At 42.5% G+C, this 25,027-nt stretch overlaps 1 protein-coding gene across 18 annotated transcripts in view; it reads left to right on the top strand.

Moving 5' to 3' along the window:
* arvcfb (ARVCF delta catenin family member b) overlaps positions 1–25,027 on the top strand; it is a 222,417-nt gene that overhangs the window by 109,520 nt on the left and 87,870 nt on the right. Inside the window, exon 1 of one of the 18 annotated variants that reach the window (XM_044195934.1) lies at positions 21,615–21,748. The exons of 16 other annotated variants lie outside the window; for them this stretch is intronic. In XM_044195934.1, coding sequence (XP_044051869.1) covers positions 21,746–21,748 — 3 coding nt within the window. In that variant the 5' untranslated portion in view covers positions 21,615–21,745. Of the gene's footprint in view, positions 1–21,614; positions 21,749–25,027 lie in introns of those variants that run through there. One more of the 18 variants, XM_044195939.1, reaches the window with a different exon arrangement.

Here is a 25,027-nt window from a genome sequence, read left to right as displayed (position 1 = left end):
GAATCAAAAGCAGGGCAAAAGTTGCCTGTTGGAATCCTGGTTTGGACCATGTGAATGGGATGAAATGCATGTTAACAACATGAGTGTATGTCCTCTCCAGATGCATCTCCCCTACATCCGTGACCCCCGTAAGACCGAGATAGTTGGCATACTTCAGGACAGGCCGGCATCGTGGCGCAACCTTTTCAACTCAGCTTGACATTCCTCAACTAGGGAGCACCTGCTTGGGCAGTGCTGTAGGGAAAAGGGGGTCAACATGTATTCAAGTCACACTTAAGAAATAAATAGATTGATTTCAGTGTCTATGTTGTTGTTTTGGTTGTCATTATTCTTTTGCTCAGCTATTGCTATTGGGCCTTTAAGATTAGTTTGGAACAGGAGTTGAGTTGAGTATATCTCTTAATAGCTTAAAATCTGTTTTTATACTCAGAAGACTGTTGATAGCAAGGGGAGATGAGAGAAATGCTGATCTGCCTTGACCTCATCTTAATGCTGCAGCAGAGCTTACAGTAAATGAGTTTTAGCCCACTGAAGATTACTGCATAGCCCTCAATTAGTGTGGGAGTCTGCACCAGACCACGTCTGAGTTAAATATAAACTGGTCTTTATTTTAGAACTTTACACCAGCAGGGTAGCGCCCAAATCCTCCGAATTTAGTTGCAGAGGCCATAGCATCTTCTGCTCATAAAAAATAGAAGAACAGATTTGTCGTGAAGGAGAAAGGAAAACATTATGAATAATCAAATAGTCATTATCTTGCCAAGGTCTATCAAATAAAACGACTTTACTTCTCCTCCGTAAACTAGAAGGACCCATCTGAATAACAAAATAATTAATCAGTGATTCAGCCAAAGACTAAAGGAGTTCTTGTCTTCAGACTGCGGGTTACTGCCAGATTCCTGACAACTGAGCGTTCCCCCCTCTCCGATGCTGTTTGATTTCTTAGCGAAATTAAAAATTTGTCAAACTTGTCTCCCATCTTTTTTTCTGTGGGGGTGTTTTTGAATGACTGCTCGACCGTCCTTGCATATTCTTTTCCATTCCTTTCCTCAGGCTCCCCTTTTGTGACTGCAGAAGATATTGTGCAGATCAATATTTGAAGACATGTAGAGCATGAGGAGTGGCATTGTTTGGAGAGAGGAGGTCATACAAGAATAATGCCAATGACCGGAAACATATGAACGGTCAATAGCTGTGGAGACTGCGTCAATGCCAGGGGCATTTATTGGGGGGTTGGGTGCAGGATGGGAGGAGGAGGGGGGGCCATGACTGCTCTTGTGTTTTGAAGGCGAGAGGGTCTTGGAAGAGTCATGATCATATGTTGGAGGTGCCTGGTAACTGGTGATACCAGATGGCTTTCCCGTCACACAGCCTGGCCATACTCCCCATGTTTCCCATACCGCTCCCATGGCTGCTCTTATCACACAACCCGTGACACAACATGGCTTGACGTGTTACAGTATCTGCCAGCCCGCCCACCATCCCCCCGAGAGCCGCCTGCCTACCATCCTACGCACCTACTTCTTTCACTGGCCGCCTGTTTTTGGTTTTAAGTAACCTGAACTGAATTTACATGTGAACAGCTGAGACCATATATGTACCTCCACATGATAATTACCCCTCCGCCATCCACATAGCACCCTCAGCACCCTACATGTGTGCTCCTCAGTCCAGCATAAGTCAAATGGTTTGCAAATACTTCTTTGTGATATATTAAAAATCAAACATCTTTTTACTATTGGTCAGACAAAACAAGCAACTGGAAAATAATAAAAAATTCTCCTCACAGTTTCCCAGAACCCAAATAGACATATTTAAATTGCTTGTTTTGTCTGACAAAACTGTCTTAAACCCAACGGTATTCAGTTAACAGTCATAGAGGACGAAGCAAATATTTGAGAAGTGTGAACCAGTGAACTTTTGGCATTTTTGCTTAAAAAATGACAATTACTCAACAATCAAAATTGCTTCCAATTTATTTTTAATGTTGATTCATTAATTGATGAATTGACCATTGTTTCAACCAGTTTATGAAAACAAATTATCCACAGGTTAATTGATAATTGAAATAATTATTGTGTCACTATTTTATATTGTAGCCTGTATTGTGATGTCAGATATACAGTACTATCCTTCTAAAAACTATGCTTCAATCAGTATAGTTATTTTTTGAAAGACAGTTTGGTTTACTTTATCTGAAATTTCCTGATGTGACACTATACCAGACATCTGGTCCACCAAGTGGGTTAAAACAAACACTAAGAAATATGTGCAAATCCTATTTGACCCCAGCAAGTATTACACTTTACTATACATAGTACACTCTGTATCATATGAACACACCCTCAGGTTTTTGGTGTTTACTCTGTGGTTGTGTTCTGTGGAGCATTAGGGGTCTATGCCACTCAACCCTTGGCACTACAGATCTCCACCCTCCCCTCTGCCTTGGCTTCCCCTCTTTCTGTTCTAACCCATTTGACTGGCTGACAGCGTGACCGATGCAGGCCTGCACTCGCTCACTCACTGTCTGACCACTGGCGAGGACCATAATGCTCCCTCAGCTTTCATCATCACGCTGATGGAATTAAAAAAAGGTGAGTGGCAGTAAATTGGAAGGCCTGAGGGGGTGCGAGGGATGCTGGAGATGGATGCTTTCATACTGCTATGTTTGGAAAGGCATTGGGGAGAAGAAGCAGTGCATTAATGAGATGGCAGCTTAATATCATGCTAGAGCTGTTTTTTGTGTGTTTTTTTTAACCTATTCAGCTCTACAGTGTGCCTGTTATCAAAAATGTGCAGGGTTCATACAGTATGAATCCTGTATATATGCATATATTTCATGCACAAAACATTACATTGTGTTTCCCTGGTTTACATTTTGTACAATTAACTTCCAATCACTTGTTAATGACTGCTTGGCTGATTGAGAGTTTTTTGTGCTTTTCCTACTGCTAAATACGTTAAATCCTCCGGATGTGAGTTGTAGACAAGGTGTCAGCCCACTCTTCTTTCAACACACAAATGCGCGCACACACACACACACACCAGGGCTCAACAGTAACGGTTTCCAGGTTGCCAACCATTTTGACAAATTGGCAACCAATTCTTGGCCTTTGTTGTCTATGAACCTTTACAGTTATTACCCCCCCTCGCAAGGGAGAGAGACACTGTACTCTGTTTCTACACTGTGTTCAGACTCAGAGATAATAAAACAGTCACACTGACACTGAAAACCAGTGTAGGCCTACTTTTTTCCACACAGAAAATTAATCAGGAATCAACAAGGGAATCCATAAAGAATTGGACCGATAAGCAGAAGTGATAATGGCATTTGTATCAATAAAATCTATCAATTCCCATCCCTAGTGGCAACCACTTTTTAACAAAAAAAATAGGGACAGCAAACAGCAAAATGTGCACCCCAAAATTAATACATTTAAAAATAAATTTACATTAGAGAAATATTGCTGTTACAGTTGGAACCAGAACCAGACAATGCTGCATGTGTGTTTACTCGCGTGCACACAGGCATCTGTTTTAGAGACATTGGCGATGCAAATAAAAGGTGTTTGACAGTGGGGTGAAAAGTTCGACTAACCCGTCAACATCAACAAATGCTGGTATTTTGTATACCAGGAAGTGAGGGTGAACATGTTCTGATAAACTGATAATACTTAAGATTCAAATTCTTTAAAGTATCAGATAAAACACAAACTACAAATAATTTTGTTCGTTTACTGTAAAAAAGCTTTTAATCATTCTTTTATGTCACATTTTCATTATTAAGCTGATGTATAACTCTTAATTACTTATAATATAAGGTGACTAAAAATGGTAACCATATTTTCAGTTTCGGTAACCAAAAGCTGATGCCTGGTGTTGAGCCCTGCACACACACACACACACACACACACACACACACACACACACACAGACACACACACACACACAGGAGGCTACAGAGGAACATCAATTGGATACCCGGCTTATTTACTCAGTGTTTGTCTGCTAGCCCTGTTTATAAGGGAGTGGGATTCATGGTTTCCCTGAGTGTGTCCAATAAACACCTTCCTATCTGTGCTGCTGGAAGCCAGCAACAAGAGCCATGTTTTCGATTGGATAGATAAGAAAGCCACTTGCCCCAGAGAAAGCAGAAGAGGCTCAGTCACACAGTGGTAGAGGCTGACCAGAAAGCTGGGGAAGTAGAACTCATTACACTTGAAATAAAGTTGTGCTTGTGGGCACATCAAGGCTGTAATTATTGTAGTGACAATATTTACAAGATAATCTCATATCCTAATGGTGGTGTGATTACATAATGGCAACAGTTTGGTTATTACACAACCTGATGCTCTAGGCTAATTTAGGAGATATAAACACCACTATCCTGTTATAAGGAAGGATGAAACCATGATCAGTCAGGTCAGATTTTTAGTGATGCTGTCAAAAGATGTTTGTAGTGTTAATGATGGTGAAAATAGATTTACTGAACAGAAATCAGTTTTACACAGGAGTGGTCTGAGGGTCACCGATGAAGAACAGGACAATAAGCCAATAAGGGATTGATGACACCATGGGCTGCATATCAGCATCTGTCCCATAGAAAAACAGCTGGCATTGTGAGTGTTGATATATAGGGGTGCTGTGGCTGAACTGTCAACCAGACCGGACCATACAGTAACTGTGTTAACATAATATTGATAGTAATGATTTAATTTCCACTAGGGAAAGAAAACAAACAAGGTAGCCCATAGGATTAGTGGATTAATTGCTATGATGTGTGCTATTTATTTTGAATGGAAAATACAGAGTCCATGAAGACCATACAGGGGAAGCACTTTCTTCTTATTCCTTCCTCCCTTTTCCCTTTCTGCATACACTCCATGCTGGGAACACTGCTTCCACCCAGACCTTCAATTGGAGAGGGGTCTGGTTCTGGGGCCTTTTCAAAAGAACTGGGGCTTCTTTGACAGTTACGTATAGTTCATATAGGCTCCGCCCCCCCTGTCCTGCAGCTGGGGACCTCTTAGAGGGGCCCTGAGGGGGAAGGTCAAAATCCTCCTAAAGCTTCCCTCAACCAGAAATGCAGGAACAAACACCTCCCTACTTCTCCCTTTCTCTTTTTAACCCCCTTCAGTACCATCCACATGGTACTAGGCAGTACATGCAGCGCAGCTGTGGGAGCTGGGGGAGCGGGAGATGGCTCAGGATCCTCTTGAATGTTTAGTCTGGAACTTTCTTTTGAGGGATTAGCCCACTTCCTCCCTCTGAGGCGGCTGCTGGAAGCAGTCGGGATGCCGGGGAGAGCATCGATCCTCCATCATCGTGCCATCTGTCTCATGCTGCCTTTTGGGATTAATGATTCCCTCTGACAGCTCTTTAGTAGGGCTCCATCAGTACCGGCTGACCATTCAGATTACACTGACATGTGGCAGTACGAAGAGCTTGCATGAGACATCTCTGGTTTTTTAGTTCAACTGCTGTAAGGAGTCATCACACTCACTGGGTTTTTGAAAACCATTGAAGCAACAATTGAAGCCATAACAGATATTTTTTGATGGAAGCGACCGGCTACAGATATGTACAGTAACAGTGATAAATTTCAAGTCAAAATGGAGAAAAACAAATTCAGTAAATCCACGGTTTTCATCAAATATGTCATGGCATACTTACCTGACTAAATGCTGCCAAATTTGTGGGTCTGAAGCAGTGATTGGTTGGATGAGGCATACGCCTGTGACCAGCTATCTGTGCTCACGTGTACGCATCTTTTGGTAGTGTTCATCTGTAAACATACGCCCAGACAAACCAACTTTTATATGAGGTATATGTAAATTCACCACACTCAAAGATTTTGTTGTTTGATCACATAAGGTAACATTCATCAGCAGTTGCAGTCAAATAGGCGAGAAACTCAGAATTGCAATGTAGACATTATATTGAATCAGTGTAGATAATCCTGATGTATCATGAACTGATTTTTGTATTTAAATTGTGATTTTGTTAACTGGCTTATCTGTGAATTTATTTATTTTTTTTAGCAAAAGGCTCATATAGTCACATTGTATCTGAAAAACGGGTATGTATCTAATGGTAGTAGATCCATGTTTTGCTTACTCAGAGCTCAGTCACAAAACCTGTAGGGAGTCTGAAGTGAGGACTGGCTGTTACTGACCCGCAGGCGGTTGAAGTGCTCTGATGAGGTCCGGCACTTCATTAGAATGCTGCTCTGAACCTCACAACACACAATAGTGGCTGTTAGTACTGATGGCTTGGGTCCAGGAAGAAAAATAAAAGAGAATGATAGAGGAGGAAAGAGTGAGAGGGAAAGTCCAAACCACTGTAAGCTGACCGGCCTTGGGGCAACAACGGCCCCTGCTACAGGCAGCCTCTGCTGTAGCAGCCACAGCACCAGCCCCAACACTGCCTGCACACAAACATTATGCTAACCAGTGGCAAGAGTTCAGCCAAACCTGAGCAGCACCTCCTAAAATGGGAAAAATAAACGAGTTCCCGGCATTCTCAGTGCTGCTGATTCTCCATGCAGACAACGGTTTGTACAGTTCAATGGTTTCTACAATAGAGGCATCTAGACACTGGGCTGGCTGTCATATGCTATTACATGTGATGGCACACCATTGTTACTCATCTCCTCATCTTCTCTTAATATGTGTTCAGCCCATTCCCAGAGGAGCCACTGGTGAACAATGGAGTGATGCGCCTCCTCGCACATTCCACAAGGCTCTATTGAGCTGTCTAATGAACCTCTACCGCATGCGTGGCCTGCACTGGCTACTGGGGCTCCACGAAAATACCATCTCGCCCCATCACACCCCTTCATATTTAATTTGTTTGGAATGTGTAATAGGCTGTGAAGTGGAGCGTGGTGCAGTGTTGATCTGTGCCAACCAGGTCTGCGGATATGGAGGGACAGGTGCCAGCCATCCGTGGAAGGTGCTGTACTTAACACTCTGCGCTGGGTTGGAGAGTGTACAATCCTGGCCCTGTGGTGTAGGCTTTTAGAGCTGCCAGTATCCTGTTGCTCCAGCCAAGCAAGCTTTTAGTTTGGTAATAGGACATCGTAGCTGTGTGTTCTTTTTCTGAAGAGGGGGCTGCTGAAAGTTGGAGAAAAAATGTTGTGTCAGGATTCAATCGCAGGCCAGTAGAGCCACAGTAGACATGAAGCACAGTATAAGTTACTTTCTTTGTGCTGTAATTAAAACCTGCAGGATTAGAAGGCAATCATACCCGGGGACATATAGAATGAACATGGAGAAAGTAAAACAAAATAAACCTATTTTCTCAATAGTGGTCCCATTTGTCTACAGCCGTTATACTGTATAATTTGTAAATGATGTATTGATGCACTATTCTACATGTAGCAGCTTAAATAAAATGTTTGCTTTATTAGTTAATATTATACTGGGGAGAGTGTCAGTGTCTGAGAGAGAGGACAGTCATGACCTGATGGTGCAGGTATGTTAGCTAATGAGCCACTAGAACACCCCATTCTTTTACATGTATCCAAAAGGCAGACAGTGACAAAATAGCTCCAACCTCTGTACATCTGCCAGTGTCGGTGGTATTAACTGTGCTTGTAGACTTTGTGGAAGACTGCAAGTACATTGAATTTAAAACATACCAAGTGCTGAAGAATCAGCCTATATTTTCCTAAGTGGCCTATTTCTCTCATCACTATTACACTCAAATGGGCATTTATTTCCCTATGGCTGTTATAAGTTGCCATTGGTTACCAAGCTGCTTTACTGGATCCTTAGAGATTCAAAGAGCGTCTCAATTCAACACCCTGGTTGGTCAGCAGCTGTACTAAGGCATGTTTTTTTTTTTTTTTCCTCAGATTTAGGACATGTGGAAACGAGTGCACGAAATCCTGCGACGTTCTCAAAGTTAAGCAAGCAAGGCCTGTTGACACAGACCTCCTTGAGTTCCCAAATTCTTTCCATCAAATTCTAGTACAGTTAAGAGAGGCTTAATCCAATAAATCCACTCTTCGCCTGTTTTGTGCACTGTCTCTCTTGAATCCGGCTCTGAGTGTGTGTGTGTGTGTGGGGGGGGTAAGTTCCTGTGAAGGAGTGGCCAGCTGCAGCCTCTGTTGTTCAGGCCACAAGGGAACACAGGGAGTGTTTTTGGGGTCATGGAGCAGCTACATTCCACACTCGAATGCCCAGATGGGAGCACTCTTTCCTCAGTTTGCTTCAAGCCATAATCCACCTCCACTGTTTTCCCTGTGTCACTTTCCATAGTCCTTGAAGCATAGTGTTCCTGAAACACTGGTGCTAATTAAGGCTGCTGGTATTTGTAACTAGCCAGCAGAACATGTATCAATGCCCTCCTTGTGCAGTGCACAAGTGTCACTTACCGGTGAGCCAGAAGTCACGGGAGACCAGACTGAGTGCACCCTTTCCTCGATCCTTCATGTTCTCACGTCGCTCATGTTGTGACTCTAACAAGGCCTTGTTATGGTCTTGTACTGCTAATGGTGATGAAAGTGAAGTGCGCTGAGTGCTTTACTTCCTTCTATAATTTGCTGTAGAAATGAACATGTATTTTAATTCTGTGGTCCTAAGTGCAAGACACACGAGCAGTAATGTCTATATAGTGTTGTGTTATTTGACACATCGGACCTAACACAACCAGGGATACCAAAGGAATAGCTACCTCCAGTTCCTCACAGTATATCGACCTATAGCCCAACCCTACCAAATGGATAACATGATTGTGAGATGTTGAATGTGAAAGTGAAATTAATATAGGGCATTATTTGCATGAGGGCATAAAAACATATGTTAACATTCTCACTGCCAGAGTATGCACCCAACCATGGCAAATGTGTCAGTTTTAGTGTTTCACCAATGCTTTAATCCTGATATATTGATTAAAAGAATTGTGAGTTTTAGCCCTAAATAATTCATTACTGCTGTATTTTTTGTAGTGCTACACTTTTACAAATGATGAATATGCAAATATGTTCATGTTCTGCTATATTAGCGATGACAAATTGCCTGCATTCTCCAAAGAGTCCAGAATTATTCCAGCCAGTCTCACTGAAATATGGTCAACGCAGCAGGGGCTGAGAGTTGGATACTAAATCTGTGGGACGGCCTTCAAAGGGAAAGCTTTTGTGTCCCCTGCCACATTGTGGTGTGGAAATCACAGTGGGCACGTGCACAGAGACCGATATGAAATTACAGGCCTCTATCCATGCTCTGCAATCTGAGGCTTGCAGGCAGCAGGACTGGCATGATGTCCTCAGCCCTCCGACCCTGGAGCCCTGAAGCCACAAGCTGCCTCCTGTCTTCTCGATCCAACGTACACCAACAAACCTAATTAACTTTCCCTCTCGGCTGAACACTCCTGCCTCTCCTCTACCACAGTTGTGCACTTTGAGAAGTCTGCACTACTTTGAATACTCTTTCTTCCTGAGTACTTAGCTTCCTAAACCTTGGCTATCTGGTGCCAGTTCATGCTCTCAGAGGTTTGTTCTAAAGTCAATCTTCGGCTTGCCCTGTTTTGGGTTTGAGGGATGCAGAGGTCTGCAGTATCTAGAGCAGGTGCTGCAGAGAAAGACTTTCTCTGCCTTTTCACTGCAGATAACCTCTCCAGGGAAGAGCTGAAGTCTGCAAGAAGGAGTTTAAAACTAGGTTTCTTTGGTCTGTTTACTATACAGAGGCTGCGTGTTTCTGTGTTTTTGTGTATTGTGGATGCTGAGTGAATGTTACAGATGCTTCGATGTATGAATTTCTGTGTACTGTGTATATTTGGCAGTGTTTGTGAACTTTGCTAGCGGCAGCACTGCAGTATTGTGCAGTGAGGTTCTGAAGTGGGTCAGCCCCTTTGTAGTGCTGAAGCTCCTGTTCACTCTCAGATGAGCATGTGAGAAAAAACGTATAGCCAGGAGAAATCTGCCACAGGTGGACTTTACCATCACTGTGACTAGGCACATTTCTATCCCCTGTGGACATGGAGAAGCTAACAAATGATACAAGATACCAGCATACTGGATTAAGGCTCCCTTGATTTATTCAGGAAGTCTGTCTTTCATCTGTCTTTGCCATGCATATTCAAAAGTTGGCTGTGCGTATACTTGTTTTCCACTACTTCCAGTAGGACCAATTTGTATAAGTGCAGCTTTCGTTTCATTGGAATTAGAATGTTGTTTTTGGGTTGCCTATGAGCATGTTTCATAATGAAACAATTGTAAACGTGCAGCAGAATCACTGTAGTCAATATAATTTTTTGTTTTTGTATTTTTCTTTCTAGAAGTTACATCTTTTGGCTTGGGGTTTCAGCTTGGCTGCTTTGAATGATGAGCATTTGGCTGCTCATGGATCTTCTTGTCCTCCCTGGCAAGCAGAGCTGCCTTAATTGTTGCATGCCTCTGGAACGTGCCTCGCTAATGGGGCTTTTGGAGTCCCAATCAGTCAGCGATGTGTTTTCTCTCTCTAATATCCCTGCATGAACAAGCAGGGCAGCCTTGATGATGCAACAAACTGCTTTAGTTTTGTGACGACACCAGTGATATCTCTTTCATGCCTCCTTCGCCCGTCTGATGTCAAACTGGAATCCAGCAGAGATGACATTTTCTGTTAATGTCTGCTGGGTCTGTTTTTGTGTTTGTCGCCAGGCTGGTCTTGTGAAACGAGTGTGATGAAATATGACAGGCATGCACTCATACAGCTACAGAGACTAATTTCTCAGACTGTGACAACCTAATTTGAGCTGGATGTGCAGAGAATCTGTTTTAATGTTACTTCAGAAAAAACTCAATGGGGGGGGGTTGTTGATGCCATTACTGATGCTGTTATACTCTAGTAAGGTAGCTCAGTAAATACTTGATCATAGCCGCTAATCCTCTTCAACATTGCTGAGCACTCACACAGGTACAAGGTCATCTATAAATTTCAGTCAGCGTGGGGCTTTTCCCCTAAAACTCCAGAGATTTGCATAATAGGAGCTTATTGCTCATTCCCTGGATTAATTGCAGATTAAATCTGGAATGCCACCCTGTTTTTATTGAAAGTGTCCAAGGGCTGACTCATTGTGTTTTGTCCCACAAGTCTATAGAGGTGATTTGGGAAACTGGAACAGCGGTAGTCTAATACCTCAAATGAGTCATGATCCATGTGCCCCTCCCCCTGCCCCTCTCCATCCTCCTTTACCTACTTTACAGTCCAGGGCCTACTCTTGGAGCAGCCGATGAGAGGAGGTTTAACCATTCAGTCTAAAATGAGCAGTTTTTCACTAGAAACTGCCTTCTCTTTGCTCCACTCAGTTGCTTAATCTTTATTTTGGCTTTAGAACAAGTACTGGAACTCCTGGCAAGGAAAACGAACCTCTAATAGGGGGAGATGTGAGCACCTTGTCACCATATGGGGCTCGGAATTCCACAGAATTGCTCTCTAATCTCCACAACATGTTAGGAATTTGAATCCCTTGTTTTTCAGGAGAAAATAGCAGTCCGCTCACCACGTGGCTTCTTTCTTGGTGTGCAGTGTGGAAGTGGCATTTGTAGCACCCCTGTAGCACACACATGGGAAATCTGCCCTGTCTATGTTGTTGGTTGTGGGACACTCCTCTTTAGGTTTGTAGTTTCAACTACTCTCAGCCCCCTTTCATCTACTGTATGTATTGCATACAGTAGAATGTATTGCATATAGTAGAATGTTCACAGAATGTTCAGAAACAATGTTCAGTAACTGACAAGAGAAAAATTGTTATTATTATATAAGTTATTCCTTTGCACAGGCCCTGCATCTAGCACGGGCAGATGTGGGCCGAGACAGAGCTGGTAGGGTTTGTGATTTTTGGCCTTGGCTGATAAGATGTCTACTCTGCTGAAGTAAAGTAGTTATGTGCCAGATATCATTGCCCTGTTTCTGTGGTGTGATGACTGCTGTGCAGTGAAGCAGTTTAGCAGCTTTGCTATTGTTCTGAGAGGTCTTTCACTAACTAAATGGCTACTGGTGATTCAAGGCTGTCTGCTTCCCAGACTAACCAATGTCCTCATCTCTAGTTTGGCTTTTCTTCCAGCTGGTGACTGTGGGGTGGAATGGGTCGGAACAATGTATTGCATTGCTCATCATTCTCATGTTCATATCTTGATTGTACAATGTTTTTAGTTTTAAGTCCCAAAATAATTTTTGATCTCTCCTGCACAATTAGTTTCACTTTAAATTTCCTACGTATAATTTTTTGTTTTATATTTTTAGTGCCATTACAATTTGCATGTAAATTAGGATTTTGAAATTTAACATGAGTTTAGTTATGTGGTGAAAATAGGTTCTCTACAATGATTACGCAACATACAGTAACTGTTATAGTTTCAGTATCGAGTTGGTGACATTTTTTTTTGGTTTGGAAAAAACATTATAGTATTGCTTTCAATACAACAGACAGATACATTATGGCTTCTGTTGTGGTACATCGTCACTCTTGTTGTTATTCGTGTGGGCATCAAATCTGGAAGACATATTTCTCAGGGTTGTGTTTTTGAGGCTTTTAGGGTGGGGGTCTGTTGGCTTCTTATTACACGACACAGTAAGTTATGTGTAAACAGTGAGAGTCATCATTTTCTTTCCCACTGTGTGGAGAATCATTTGTGGTGGTGTTGCATACAGTTTCTCTTTGCATCCTTGAATCATAATCTGGAACAGGCTGTTCTCTGTTTGATACATTCCGCAGGTTTAGCAGAGGTCTTCAGATATCATCCTTCTTCAGTCTTTGTTCACTGCATCACTGGCCTGAAAAAGTTGTTTTCATCATTTTGAGATATTGCCTAGTTCCTTCCTGAGGCCAGTGGACTAATGGGCTTTGGTCTGTGGAATCCACTCCAGTGTTTTCTCCCTCATTGGGCCATTTGCTGAGGCCCCAGTGGGGCAGACAACAATAGGCTTCATATGAAATATTCACCATGACTGGGGCATTCCAGCAAACAGTCGATCTGTTCACAGCAGTTTAGTGGTTAGATAAGAATCTCCTCTGACTTGAAGAGAAAAACACAACTCCAATGCTTCCAGGGATCCAAAATAAAATTGAGTGTTCATTTTGTTATTGGATGGTGCCTGCCTGCTATCTATCTAACCACTGTCTGGCACGCAATGCTTATGGTCCTGTCTTGTCTCTCTTTGTCTCAGTCAGAATTTCAGCCTAATGAAATGAGGGTGCATCCGGAGTCCTGAATTAGAAGTGAAACAATTGTTGCACATCATATTTATTTGCTGAAACTGCTATGGCAGAGGGCCCGCAGCTCTGCCAGTCTCAGTGAGAGAGCAATGCTCCACAGTGCTCAGGTGGTTGCAGCCTGGATAGTGTGCAGATGCTCAGAATAATTGCAGTGAAATCTGGGGATGTCTCAGGTAGGGTAGTTGGCGTGAGTCCCTTTTAGCGTCAGGGTTGTCTCTCTCTCCATGTTCCAAACTCTGCTGTCAAACAAGAACTCATTCTGATTAAGGAACTGCCCGCATGGCTGAGCTGATGCAGACTAGAGAAGTCAGGTGTTGAGCCAGTGCACATAAATGCTGCAGAAAGACTGCCTGCCGGCTTTGATGACAAACCCTCTTACTCATGTGGCTCTGAAGGGTTTAGACTAGAACTGACTTTTAAAGAAATCAGCTCTGTGTCATGTCAAGATATGTATTTGAAGACTTAAACGATTGAGCTTGACCAATGTATTTAAAAAAAAAAAATCCAAGACAAGAATTGATTGTTTACTTGTATGTTTTGTTAGGGTAGAAACCATCTAAGCCATCATCATCATATAGATGGGTTTCGGGGGTAGAAAAGAAACCAGAATGACTAAGAGTTTATGAGGAGATCAACTTGGCAAGTTGTTTTTGTGCCATAAACTGCTCAGAATTGCAAAAGTAATGGGTGGCAAATGTTCAGTACCCCAAGAAAGAAACCTCCCTAGTGTCAGGGGTGTCACCTCAAGAATACAGTATGGTGTGCAGTGTTGTTTCCTACGTGGTTTGTAATATGTCAGAGACCACCTTTTATGTATGAAGTTCACATTCCTGCTGAGGCATAAAGGAAGAGGACAATGCTAAGGCCACAAAAGCACAGGACGTTAGCATGTATTGTAGTTAATGCTGTTGGTGTCGGTCCAGCCCTCCAAGTCAGTTCCTACGCAGTGCTTTTGTAACCTCTGCAATCCTGTGTGAAAAGCTGACTAGGCCCTTTTCAGAAACTTGCATATCTGCCTCTTTTCTCGCAGTGTAAAGCTGACAAAAAGCCCTGTGGTTATATTTCGTTTTCCCAGAGAAAGATTTGCTTTCGATTGTGTGTCTGCTTTTCTTTTGCCAAAGCTGGCTTCTTAAAGCTCTTTCTCAAGGAGGATTATTGGAAAAGGCTGTCACTGTCCAGTAAATATTTTTTTATACTCGCAAATAAAAGTACTGTGGCAATGGTGTGTGTGTGTGTGTGTGTGTGTGTGTGTGTGTGTTTGTGTGTGTGTCTGTGTGTGTGTGCTTGGGTGCACGGCTGTGTGTGTTTGAGAGAGTAGAGAACAGCCCTACTGTTTGGCTGCTGCTGACAGAAATATCTTGTTAGAGAGAGAACATTAGTGTTTTAGCCAATATATTTAGACTTTGATTAAAAATTAGATATTGGCCAGTCAGCCCTGACCACTTCTGATATGAAGGTTCCTCTGTGACCATTATTATAATAATCATAAAAATTATGTCTTACAGGGCAAATTTTTTTTATTCAGCCAATTGAGGAGTCTGTAAAACTCGCAGTGAAAGCTGCCTCGCCTGCTTTAAGGAGCTCCTAACACACCTTAAACAATTTCATGATTCTTGCTTTATTAGAAGATTTTAGTTTCTGGTTTTGTAAGTGCTCTTTGGAAAGATTTCCCAGCCAGTCTTGCTTTAATCATAAAGGATGTGTGTGTGTATGTGTGAGTCTATGCAGTACATGTATCTGGATCTCTTGCTTTAATCATAAAGGACTTGTGTGTGTGTGTGAGTCTATGCAGTACATGTATCTGGATCTTGATCCAACATTGTAGTGAGTTATTTTTGGGCTCCACTTACATGCTGCAGAACTCATTGCACAGCAGTAAGAGTTGTTGAATGCAGCACCCCCTCCTCCCAAACCCCCCTTCTGACAAAACCTCTCCACACTGTCGGTCTGGCTGCAGTCATCTCACACCCTCCACTCTATTTTAAGCCTTCAGACAGAGGCCCGCTCCCCCTAGAGTGGACCTCACTCTCTGTGTGGGCCAGAGCATGGGCCTCTGTTCACCCAAGACATACACACACACACACATAAAGCAGCTCCTGCCAGCTGGTGCAAAGGTAATAGCAGAGGTAACCTTCCGGATGGTGTGGCCTCACTAAACCTCTGCCCTGGCTATACACTGAAAGTCTGAGGATGCTCATTAAAGTTTGCTTTCTTACAGGAGAGTTGACATGTTTGTCAGGGCTGTACCAGTTAGTCAGCACACAACAGAGCATACCATGCTCGGAACAGTTCATTGTCTTTATTCAGTTTATGAATTTGGATTGAAATAGGCTGAATTATGAACTGGTAATGAACTATTGGTTAAATTGCAACTGCAACAATAGCAAACTGCTATACTCCTTCAGAACATCACTAACTTTCACTAACAACTGGGACTATGTATTATCTCTTTCGATTCCTGCATTTTTTCGTTTTTTCCAGGCATAAAAAAGCATCCATAATTGTAATATTGAGAATACCAGTGTTGTATAACTTCTACGGAACATTACCATGTAGCCCCTCTTTAGTTATGAATTCAGCCTACCAGGGTGGAGTTGGATTCCACAGCGGGCAGACAGCAGGAAAGCGACGAGCACCCGTTTCCTTCCCGTCTGCATACAGTTTGCCCAGCTGCCACATTGCTCATAAAGCTATGCCAACAATACGCCACTTACCATTACAATAAGATAAACAAGTACCCAGGGTCAAGGACATTGTCTCTTCCCACTCTGCGGACATTAGTATGAGTTCTCACAGCCTATTGACTTGGTATAATAAGTGTTTCACATTCACAACAGTGTTTTAAGTTGGAGTACAGTGCCTTTTTATCGAATTTATATTTATCCACTTGAAATGTTAGGTTAAGTGTGTCATTTAGAAGAACTTTAGTAGATGATTTGAATCGGAAAGTATCCATACAACAAGTTCTTAAATAAATCTAATGTTTCCAACCACAAATACACTAGAGTGAATAACATACTGTAACCTGGTTTCAGGTTTCAGCAAGTTTGCTAAACAGCCTTGGTCATCGACCCTGGAAAATACCCGTATTTTGGTCAATTAAGAGAGGGAGATGAGGTTAAACTGATGTGGCTGCACGGCATCAGGATTGTGGGTAATCAGATGGCTGGCGCGCACCGGACATCCTCTGTCTGTCTGAGACAAAAACACACAAGCTCCTCAGTGTTCCTGATAATCACAGCTGTAGACAGGGAGGTGCAGTGGCTCTATCAGCTGCTGTTGCAGTCGCTTCTTCTGGTTATGGACTAGCCTGAAGCACCACTCACTGAAGTGTGCAATGACTGTTGTTCTTTGCATAATTACTATTAGATTACCCATGTTCCCCTGGGTTAAAATAATTGTGTTGTGGAAGTGGAGTCTGGAGATCCCCAAAGGTCCTTGAGGAGGTTCCAGGGGGGTCCCCAGCAAAATAAGCAATACTTCACTCCAAATTATCCTCAGTACAGTCTGTATAAATGTGACTATTCTAATCACGTGTTTCCTTTTTTACAACTGTCATCACCTCATGGGTAGTGTAGAAACTTCAGCAAATTGGTCTGACGCAGAATGTATCAAATGATGGTTTGTACCACGAAAATGTTTGAGCACTCCTCATTTATTATGTATGTTGATCTCTAACACAATACAGGGTTATAGTATACCTTTTGTTCAATTTATTGAATGTCACACATGTCGAAAGTTGGAAAAATAACTCTTTGCCTGTCTCTTCCGCTTCATCTACTGTAGATTCCTTTGACAACGGAATGTTATTTGTGTGGGAAAATTTTCAGAAAACACTATCTCTTAAAGGATAATTCTGGTTTATTACAAATTGGGTGTTATTATTGTATTTTGGACCATCATTTCTATCATTCTCACCAAAGTGATTGCTGAACACGACGACATTGCTACAACAGACGAACAGGGCGTTCAGACTGTCAGACAGGTTGTAAACAAGCCAACAGATTAGCATGTTTATTTAAACATGCTAATCTGTTACTGCATCCAAAATGTTGGTAATAATCCCTCGTTGCACAGACAAACTGTGTGTGTGCACAATTATGGCAGTACAGTAGGTCTAAGTTGAACCAGTAAGTTGGTTTGTAAACCATAACAGATGTCTAGTTATGTTTGGGTAATAATTTCACCGTTGGCCTTCATTTTCTCTTCCAAATAAGTTTGGCTAACCTGAGGGTTTGTTTGAAGTCTGTACGATGATGATGGCCTGACTGCTTGTATTTCCTGCCCAACATATATTTAGCAATGCTGGTGCATTCCCAGATATCGGCAGCTAACTTGGTGAGCACAGTGCTATTATTACCAATATGAATGATGGCCAAAACTGACAAAAATAACACCCAAGTTGTAAAAAGAACATAATGATCCTTTAATGTAAATCCTAGGTAGGTAATATCTAGAAGCCAAGTGCCAGACTCTGTAGAGCTGTGTGGGTTTAGGATTAGGAGCAGCTCTGGCTGATGTCCCAGGGGGCTCTGAAGGGTTGGGTTGAGATTTCCTTCCTGTAGGGAGTCATGTCTTCACCAGGGTTTGGATGACATCTGTCATCCAAACTACCCTGACCCGTCTCTTAATAGGACAGCGTAGAGTCTTTGGGCTGTCATCACCCCTCTTCCAGTTAATGGCTATTTTGGGTCAAGATCCTGTTTACTGGATACCTAAATCTTCAGAAGTCAGCATTTCCTGTTGCACAGAAAGCAGCAGTTGGTGCAGGAAGGGGGTTGTTTTATCATGGGGGGAGATGGATAGAGATGTTTGTGTGTTTGGTTGATTAAAGGCTGGGTGGGGGGTTAACAGCCAGATGCTCGGCCTGCAGCTGGCTGGCTAAGTGGGAGGGGAGCTACATTGAAAAGCAGCGGTGCCAGCAAAGTGGGGCTTAGCCAGACACTGAGAGGAGATAATCCATATTTCATTTGCATCCTCCTCTTCCTCCCAACCACCTGCAGAACAACACAACACAGACCCAGAGCATGAATAGTACATGACAGAGAAATAAAATTTGAGAAGTGCTAATGCTTGAGTGGAAGAAAGACATGCTCTTCAGCATGAGAGCTTGGGCATGACTCTATTAGATGACTGTATTCTATGAGATTGAAAGTTACCCCATCCGCCAAACAAAAACACAACTCCACTCCCACCCACCCACTCGCCCTTCCTTCTTATGCAGCAGTGCAGCAGGCACCTCTTCAGTTTGGATCTAGCCAAAAGGCTTTACTCTGAATTCATAATATATACTCTCTGGAGTACTCTCCTGATCATTCAAAAAGCTGTTTTTCTGATATTTTTAATGAATTCAACAAATGTTTGGGCATGAAAACCACACTTTATAGTGAATGAGCCACAGCTTCAAAGACACTATTTATTTTTAAACCGTAGCTCTTGCTCAAAATGTACTCTGCTTATTTAGCATGCGAAAAAAGCCACGGTACCAAAACTATATTTCAGATATCTGCCTAGTTTTAAATATTCATGATCAGCTTGCAGCTTTGAAAGTAAGCTTAAAAGACTCTTTTGCTCGCTCAGCCTCACGCATACACGCACAAATGCACACAGTCACACAGAACCAGAACGAGGGACTTGTCTATTGTCTCTCTGCATTTTTATCCCGCACTCAATATTCAGAGGAAATCAGGTAGACTTGTTTCCATTAGCTTGTAAATGAGCTGTTGTTTTTTGTGGCGCTATTAATTTTTTGATTAAAAATTTTAACTGCAACACAATGTCATCTGTAGCAAACCAATACAGATCCTGTTCAGATTCAATTTAGCCCTGTTTACCTCTTCCAGAGGCAGTGGAATACATTAGGTGCAGATATGGAGGCCTTGCCTTTTTATCCCTCTCACTTGAGTATAGCCTATTGCTATTATGAGCCTTGTCATGAAAAATGCTCTTTGTGCAGACTAGATGTTTTTTACTTCCAACACTACGAGCTGAGAGAGAGCTCTGTCTTTGTTTTGGAGTGATGTGGAGGGCATGGTGTCTGTGTACTCTGGTTGACGCACAGATTTTAGATCTGTGGTAGTGTTTAACAGTAAGATCTGGCTCCAAACTGCTCAGACTCTGAGGGACTGTGTTTGTGTAGAGACTGCTGCAGTCCTCTGTCATTATCTAACTGTATATGACTATCTGGTGGAGGGAAGTTTTTTTCTTTGTCATCACATTAACATTTAACTTTATAATAATGGCTTTTATGGCATCAGAAGGTTAAGACTGATGTTAATGCAGAAACAATTAGTCAATTGATCCACCTAAAATCAAACGACAATTTTGATGATGATGAATTAATTGTCAAATTAACCAACATTTGTTGGTTCCAGCATCTCAAATGGAGGATTTCTTTACTTTTCTATGATTAATATCATTGTGACTGTTTTTGCCATTTTATAGATTAAACAATCAATCTATTCATCTAAAAATAATTTGAAGATTAATTTATAATAAATATGATTAGTTGCAGCTCTTACTGATATATTGGGCCAGTCAAAATGGTCTTCTTCTGACATGAAGGATATGACAGGTGGCTACATACTATGTACTGATCAGTATTACAGCGTATGCGTATGCGTTCGTATGCTATTGTTGTCATTTAGTGGACTGTGTCTATCAGATGACTCGGATGCAAAAATCCATATTGGTCCTTTGTAGCAGTCTTTAAAACATAGTTGCTCTAAATAAATCAGGTTTGAAAATATCTTTCATCGTCCTTTTTGAAAATTAGTTTTGCCCAGATGGAAGCACTCAGAGTTAGAGGGCACTGCACTGACCTGATGTATGCTCCTATGCATGTATACTTACCTACTCACCCACGCACCCATACAGACACATTCACTACACAAGGCCTTTCGAGCAGAGCAGGGCAGATAGATGTAATATCACATTTCTTTTCATCTGACAGAGAGAATAATAAATAAAGTAACTGGGCCGTAGCTCAAGCCTCCTGATATATTTGTCCAGCTGCACAATGGCTCCTTTATGAGACACATATACATCCATCCTCACCTTATCTCACGACCCATTGAAGGTTAGCAGTAAATTGGCAGGGATTTCTCCATCAGCCAGTTCTCGTGGCTCGTCCTCGCCTCTGGCTCTGACGCCACGCCATTGCCCACAAAATGAGCCTAATCCTTTACCAGGCGGTTGGCACAAGGCCGTAAAAATATTCCCAGAGGGGGGTTAATCACGTTTGACTAAGTGCACATTTGAAAAGCAGTCGCAGTTATTGTGATTGACTGCGTTAGCTCTGTGAGGTGTTATCTATGTGTGCAACAATGGTTTTTCAGAGCAGGGTTCTGGTGATGGCGGAGGAGCCTTGGGGTTCCAGGGCTCCTTCAGAAGGTTATGGGGGGTTTCCTGTCAAGATGAGGAGTAGTTTAATTTGGTCCAAAATGTCCTAACTACAGAATGGATTTAGAGTGAATTCAGTCACAAGTTTCTCACCTCTATTACCTCCCTAGGGGCAGTGTAGACATTTATACAGTTTGGAAGTAAATCAGTAAAAGCACAGATTTTGCCAAACAAGTTCATAGGGTCTGTTTTTGTAGTTCCTGACATAAAACACTTTGAGAACTCTTGTCCTAAGAAATATGGCATGATATCCTGTCCTCCTCTTATAGAGATTCCAATACACACCACACGACCATAGTCCCAGAGGAGGACACGTCTTTCCTAAAACAGTGAAAGCACCCTGCTAAGCCTGTTAGTAGTCCTCCATTATAACTGCCCCAGGCTTTACTGTTTTCTACACAAGAGAGACGGAAAGAAAGCCCTAGTTGGAGGGGAGGGGTGGTGGTGGTAAATTTCTGTTAAATGGGAGACCCTGTGGCTGCACATGCAGACAGTTTTTGAAGAACAGTGTCGGGGGGACAATAAGTGTTGCACTAGTAGCCTTACAGGAAGTGGAACATATGTCCCCTTTCCAACTCCCTAAATCTCCAGTAGACCTCACATGAACTGAGCTTCTGGCAAAGCCTGTCTCACAGCCTCCTCCACACACTGCAATCCCCCCCTCCAATCACCAGTCCTCTGACAGAGTCATGCTGACAGTGATCCAGAGGCTGAAGGGAGGGGCACTGCAAACAACCCACCCCCTGGGAACCCAGAGTTATGCCATCACTGCAAACCCACCACCACCCCGCTCTCCGCCCACCAACCGTTGACCGCGGCCAGCTACGCTAATTTTTCTCTGCACTACAGAATTCTTCTTTTTCTCTCTTTCTCTCATGGCCGCACCCGCTGTCCAAACAATCAAATCCTGGCTATGAGTGCTGACCCCTCTCCAGGCTTCATGTTGTTTCTCCTCCTTTTGTTTTTTATTTATCATCCTCCTCCCCTCTGACTCTTCAGCTACTTACTGAAAATCTGCACAACTTATTTATCTTCCTGCTGCTCGAGTTGCTGAGTGCTACAATGAATTCCATGTTGAGAGTGACTTTCTGCATGTTTGACTCCTAATCTGACTCCAGGCCTTGAATTACGAGGAAAACATATGGTATGTGACTCCATGTGTGCAAGTGTGTTTGTATGTATTGTGTATAATTGATGGCATATGTAAGAAATTACCCAAGGCTTCAAAACATCTCCATGCCAATTTGAATGGGAATATAAGCCTTTTCAGAGATTAAGGTGGTGTTGATTGTTGTGAGGGTCGAGCTGGGGTTTCCATCTGTTGCTAGATAGTTGGTTTGCAGTGGCAAAATGTGTTCGCTATGCTCTGTCGGGAAGCAATCAAGCTTTAGCTGAAGGTTTTTTTTTTTTTTTTTGGCTGGTCGGTTGGTTGTGAGGCTCAGAGATGGCCTCTGTCTTTGAGGGTCTGAGCCTGTCAAGCGGTCTGGCTAACCCAAGTTTTGTCTAGGCACTGGTGCAAAGGAACAAAAGGCCACGTCGGCGGAGGGTGGCATGGGGCGATGTAGACGGGGGGCTTCAGGGAAAAGGTAGAAAAAGCAGGGCTTGGGTTGGAAATGATGGAGGCGTCTGAAACCAGGAGGCCAAGCGTGAAAAGAGATGAGAGAGGGAGAGAAGCCTAGATTTGGCCCAGGATCAGTCGCCAGAGAAGGAGAGATTAAGGTCCCAACATTCCCAGCTGCATCATCAGGGCTTTGGCCCTTTCCCCTACGGTTATATGTGTGTGTTTGTGTGCCTGTTTGTGTGTGCTTTACCCCTAAAAACAGTTGTTCAGTTTAAAACTGAAGCATGCACATAAATTCACAAATACACAAAGATCACCAATATACACCAGAGAGTTGGGACCTCTGCCATGGCTGTAACTGAGATGAGGCCTGCCTGGCTGGCCTTGAACGTGACTGAATGCCCCCCTTCTCATTTTTTACCCTGGGAGAGCATGCTGTTTTGGGCCTTTGCCACGCATTGTCAGCCTCTCTAGTTCCGCTTCCTCTCCTTGACTTCCCTTCTGCCTCTGCTTCATCCCACAAACAAGCCTTGTTTTGGCTGGATGTTTGGATCACACGGCCACGGTTCACAGTTGTTTTTTTTACGGGTCAACCTAGTGCACTACGCTCTCACATGCTCCCTCTTTCTCTCCTATTCTCTTTTGAACTTCATCATGTGATTCTTCACTGTGGAGAGCTGCCGAGAGGGCAGGTGGTAGAAACAGAAGGGGCTGATGGGAAACTGGACAACCCAAGGTTAGCCAGTCGATCTTTGCTGGAGGATTAATTGTTTAAGAGCCATGTAATGATTGCTGGCATGTCTCCCAAGTGAAATCCTGTTAGTCACTGCACAGGGGACAGGCTAAGACTGAGCATGTTGTGTATGTGTGTGTGTGTGTGTGTATCAGAAAGGAAGGTTAGTCTGATCATGCCGGTATGCATGACCAGGTGGCGATCTGACAGGTTCTGTTGTCTCAACCTGAAAGTAACCACAAGCTCCCTCCCACTATGTAATTTATGCTCACTGAGGTTCTGTAGGAGTGAGAGGGAGAGTTGTCCTCATGCATACTCTCAATAATTGACAACAGGAAACGTGGTGCTGGAATAATTTCTCATGGATGATTGGCATTATAGCTCTGAATGTCTCTTTTGACTCCTCCACTAGTTTTAAAAGTTTAAGCACAATTTAAAAAGTAGTTTTCGGTACTGACCAAAGTGCATATGTCGCACCTTGTATAGAAGACTGCCAAGTACCGAATACTGACATTGAACGTATGGTCAGATTCCTTTTGTTCCTTACACATTCCTTAAATAACAGTTCCTGATATAAATAATAATTTTGGCAGTTTTAGACTTTATTTAACTCAGATTGAATGGATTATTATGTTATATGTACAGTGTTGATATTTGGTGTCTAGCCTCTGACCTCATTACTCCCAACAAAGAAACACCAAACTCAACACAGCATGGAATGCGGAGTGCTGATTATAACTTCCCAAGGGGAACTTAGACTCAGAACTTACATGTGGATGCTGGGGTGGAGGTGGGGCTGAGAAATGCTATACAGCAGCAGTGGTGACAGCAGTCACATCAACTGACAGGCATGGCAGCAAAAGACTTAGCAGAGAGATGGCAGTTTAAGTACACTGTTTGGTTTAGACAGCATTAAACATTTAAGAACTTATTTTGTTAAATGAAAAAATATTTTGTAGAAAAACATATTCCCCAAGCTAAGGTATTGAAAAAACCTATTGTTTTGGTAGTTGCTACAGAAACTCAGTATCATTTTGGAACTAGTGCTCAAAAAGGATACCCAGCCCTTACTGTATGGCTCGGAAGTATTTGAAAATGTTACCAATAAAATTGGTAACTGGAGTTTTAGTACCAATTCCAAAGCAAGGTTGTTTTTAATACCTTAGTTTGAGAATATATAGGTACATTAGACTCATTTTTCTTTCTTGGGACATTTTATCTTTATTAGATAGTGACAGTGTAGACACATACAGGAAACATGGGGAGCGAGAGAGTGGTAGGACATAGAACTAAGGTCCTCTGCCAGAATTGAACAGGGGACGCTACGGTTATATGGTATACCACTAGTTCACCAGGACGCCCCACTCTTTTTTGTTCTCAATGTGTCAGTGTCAAATCAAGAACTTTGCTTAGATAAGATAAAGTCTAAAAATTTAAGTTACCTGACTGAGAACAGCAAACATTTGTTCAAAGATTAAGTAATCTGATCAAGACATTTTTATACTCACTGCTACAGACACATTTCAGTCAGTAGTACTCCACACGTATTGAGCCTTAATTCTGTCCTCCACATTGCATTTTTAGTACTAATACTATCACTCCAACATCAACAAAATGTATGTACTATTTGTTCCATACACCTTGGACACCTTCTGAGGGGATGACTCATTCTCTTAACTCCAACTGAAGTTTTGTTGTTGTGATTCAGTCCTGGGGGGCGGAAAGCCCCGTATCTGCGTAAGTTATCTCCTTTTCCATCATTTTATCTCTCCATCCTCAGACACCACTGAGCAGCTTATTGAACACAGATGATGAATGGGTGTGGATTGATGGCATATAGCAGGCCACCGCTAATTGACACCGCTGTATCACTTCATCTCCTGCCTTTGTATTCTTTTCGCAGCACAGCAATCCATTACGGTTCAAATTAGTCCCTCTTATACTCCACAGGAGATTGCTCAAGGGCTCTTTTCAAGGGTACTGATTTTTGGAGGCACTGAACAGAAGTTCTTAAGTCTCTTCTCATTGTTGGCCTGATATACACAATGCTTTAATGTAATTTAATGCAAAGTTGCCAAAGTACCTAGAAAATGATTTTTTCTTATTATAGTACAAGCACACTCCAAACC

The sequence above is a fragment of the Siniperca chuatsi genome, linkage group LG5, assembly GCF_020085105.1.
Source record: "Siniperca chuatsi isolate FFG_IHB_CAS linkage group LG5, ASM2008510v1, whole genome shotgun sequence".
NCBI classification, from domain to species: domain Eukaryota; kingdom Metazoa; phylum Chordata; class Actinopteri; order Centrarchiformes; family Sinipercidae; genus Siniperca; species Siniperca chuatsi.
This window is presented reverse-complemented; position numbering and strand designations above follow the sequence as displayed.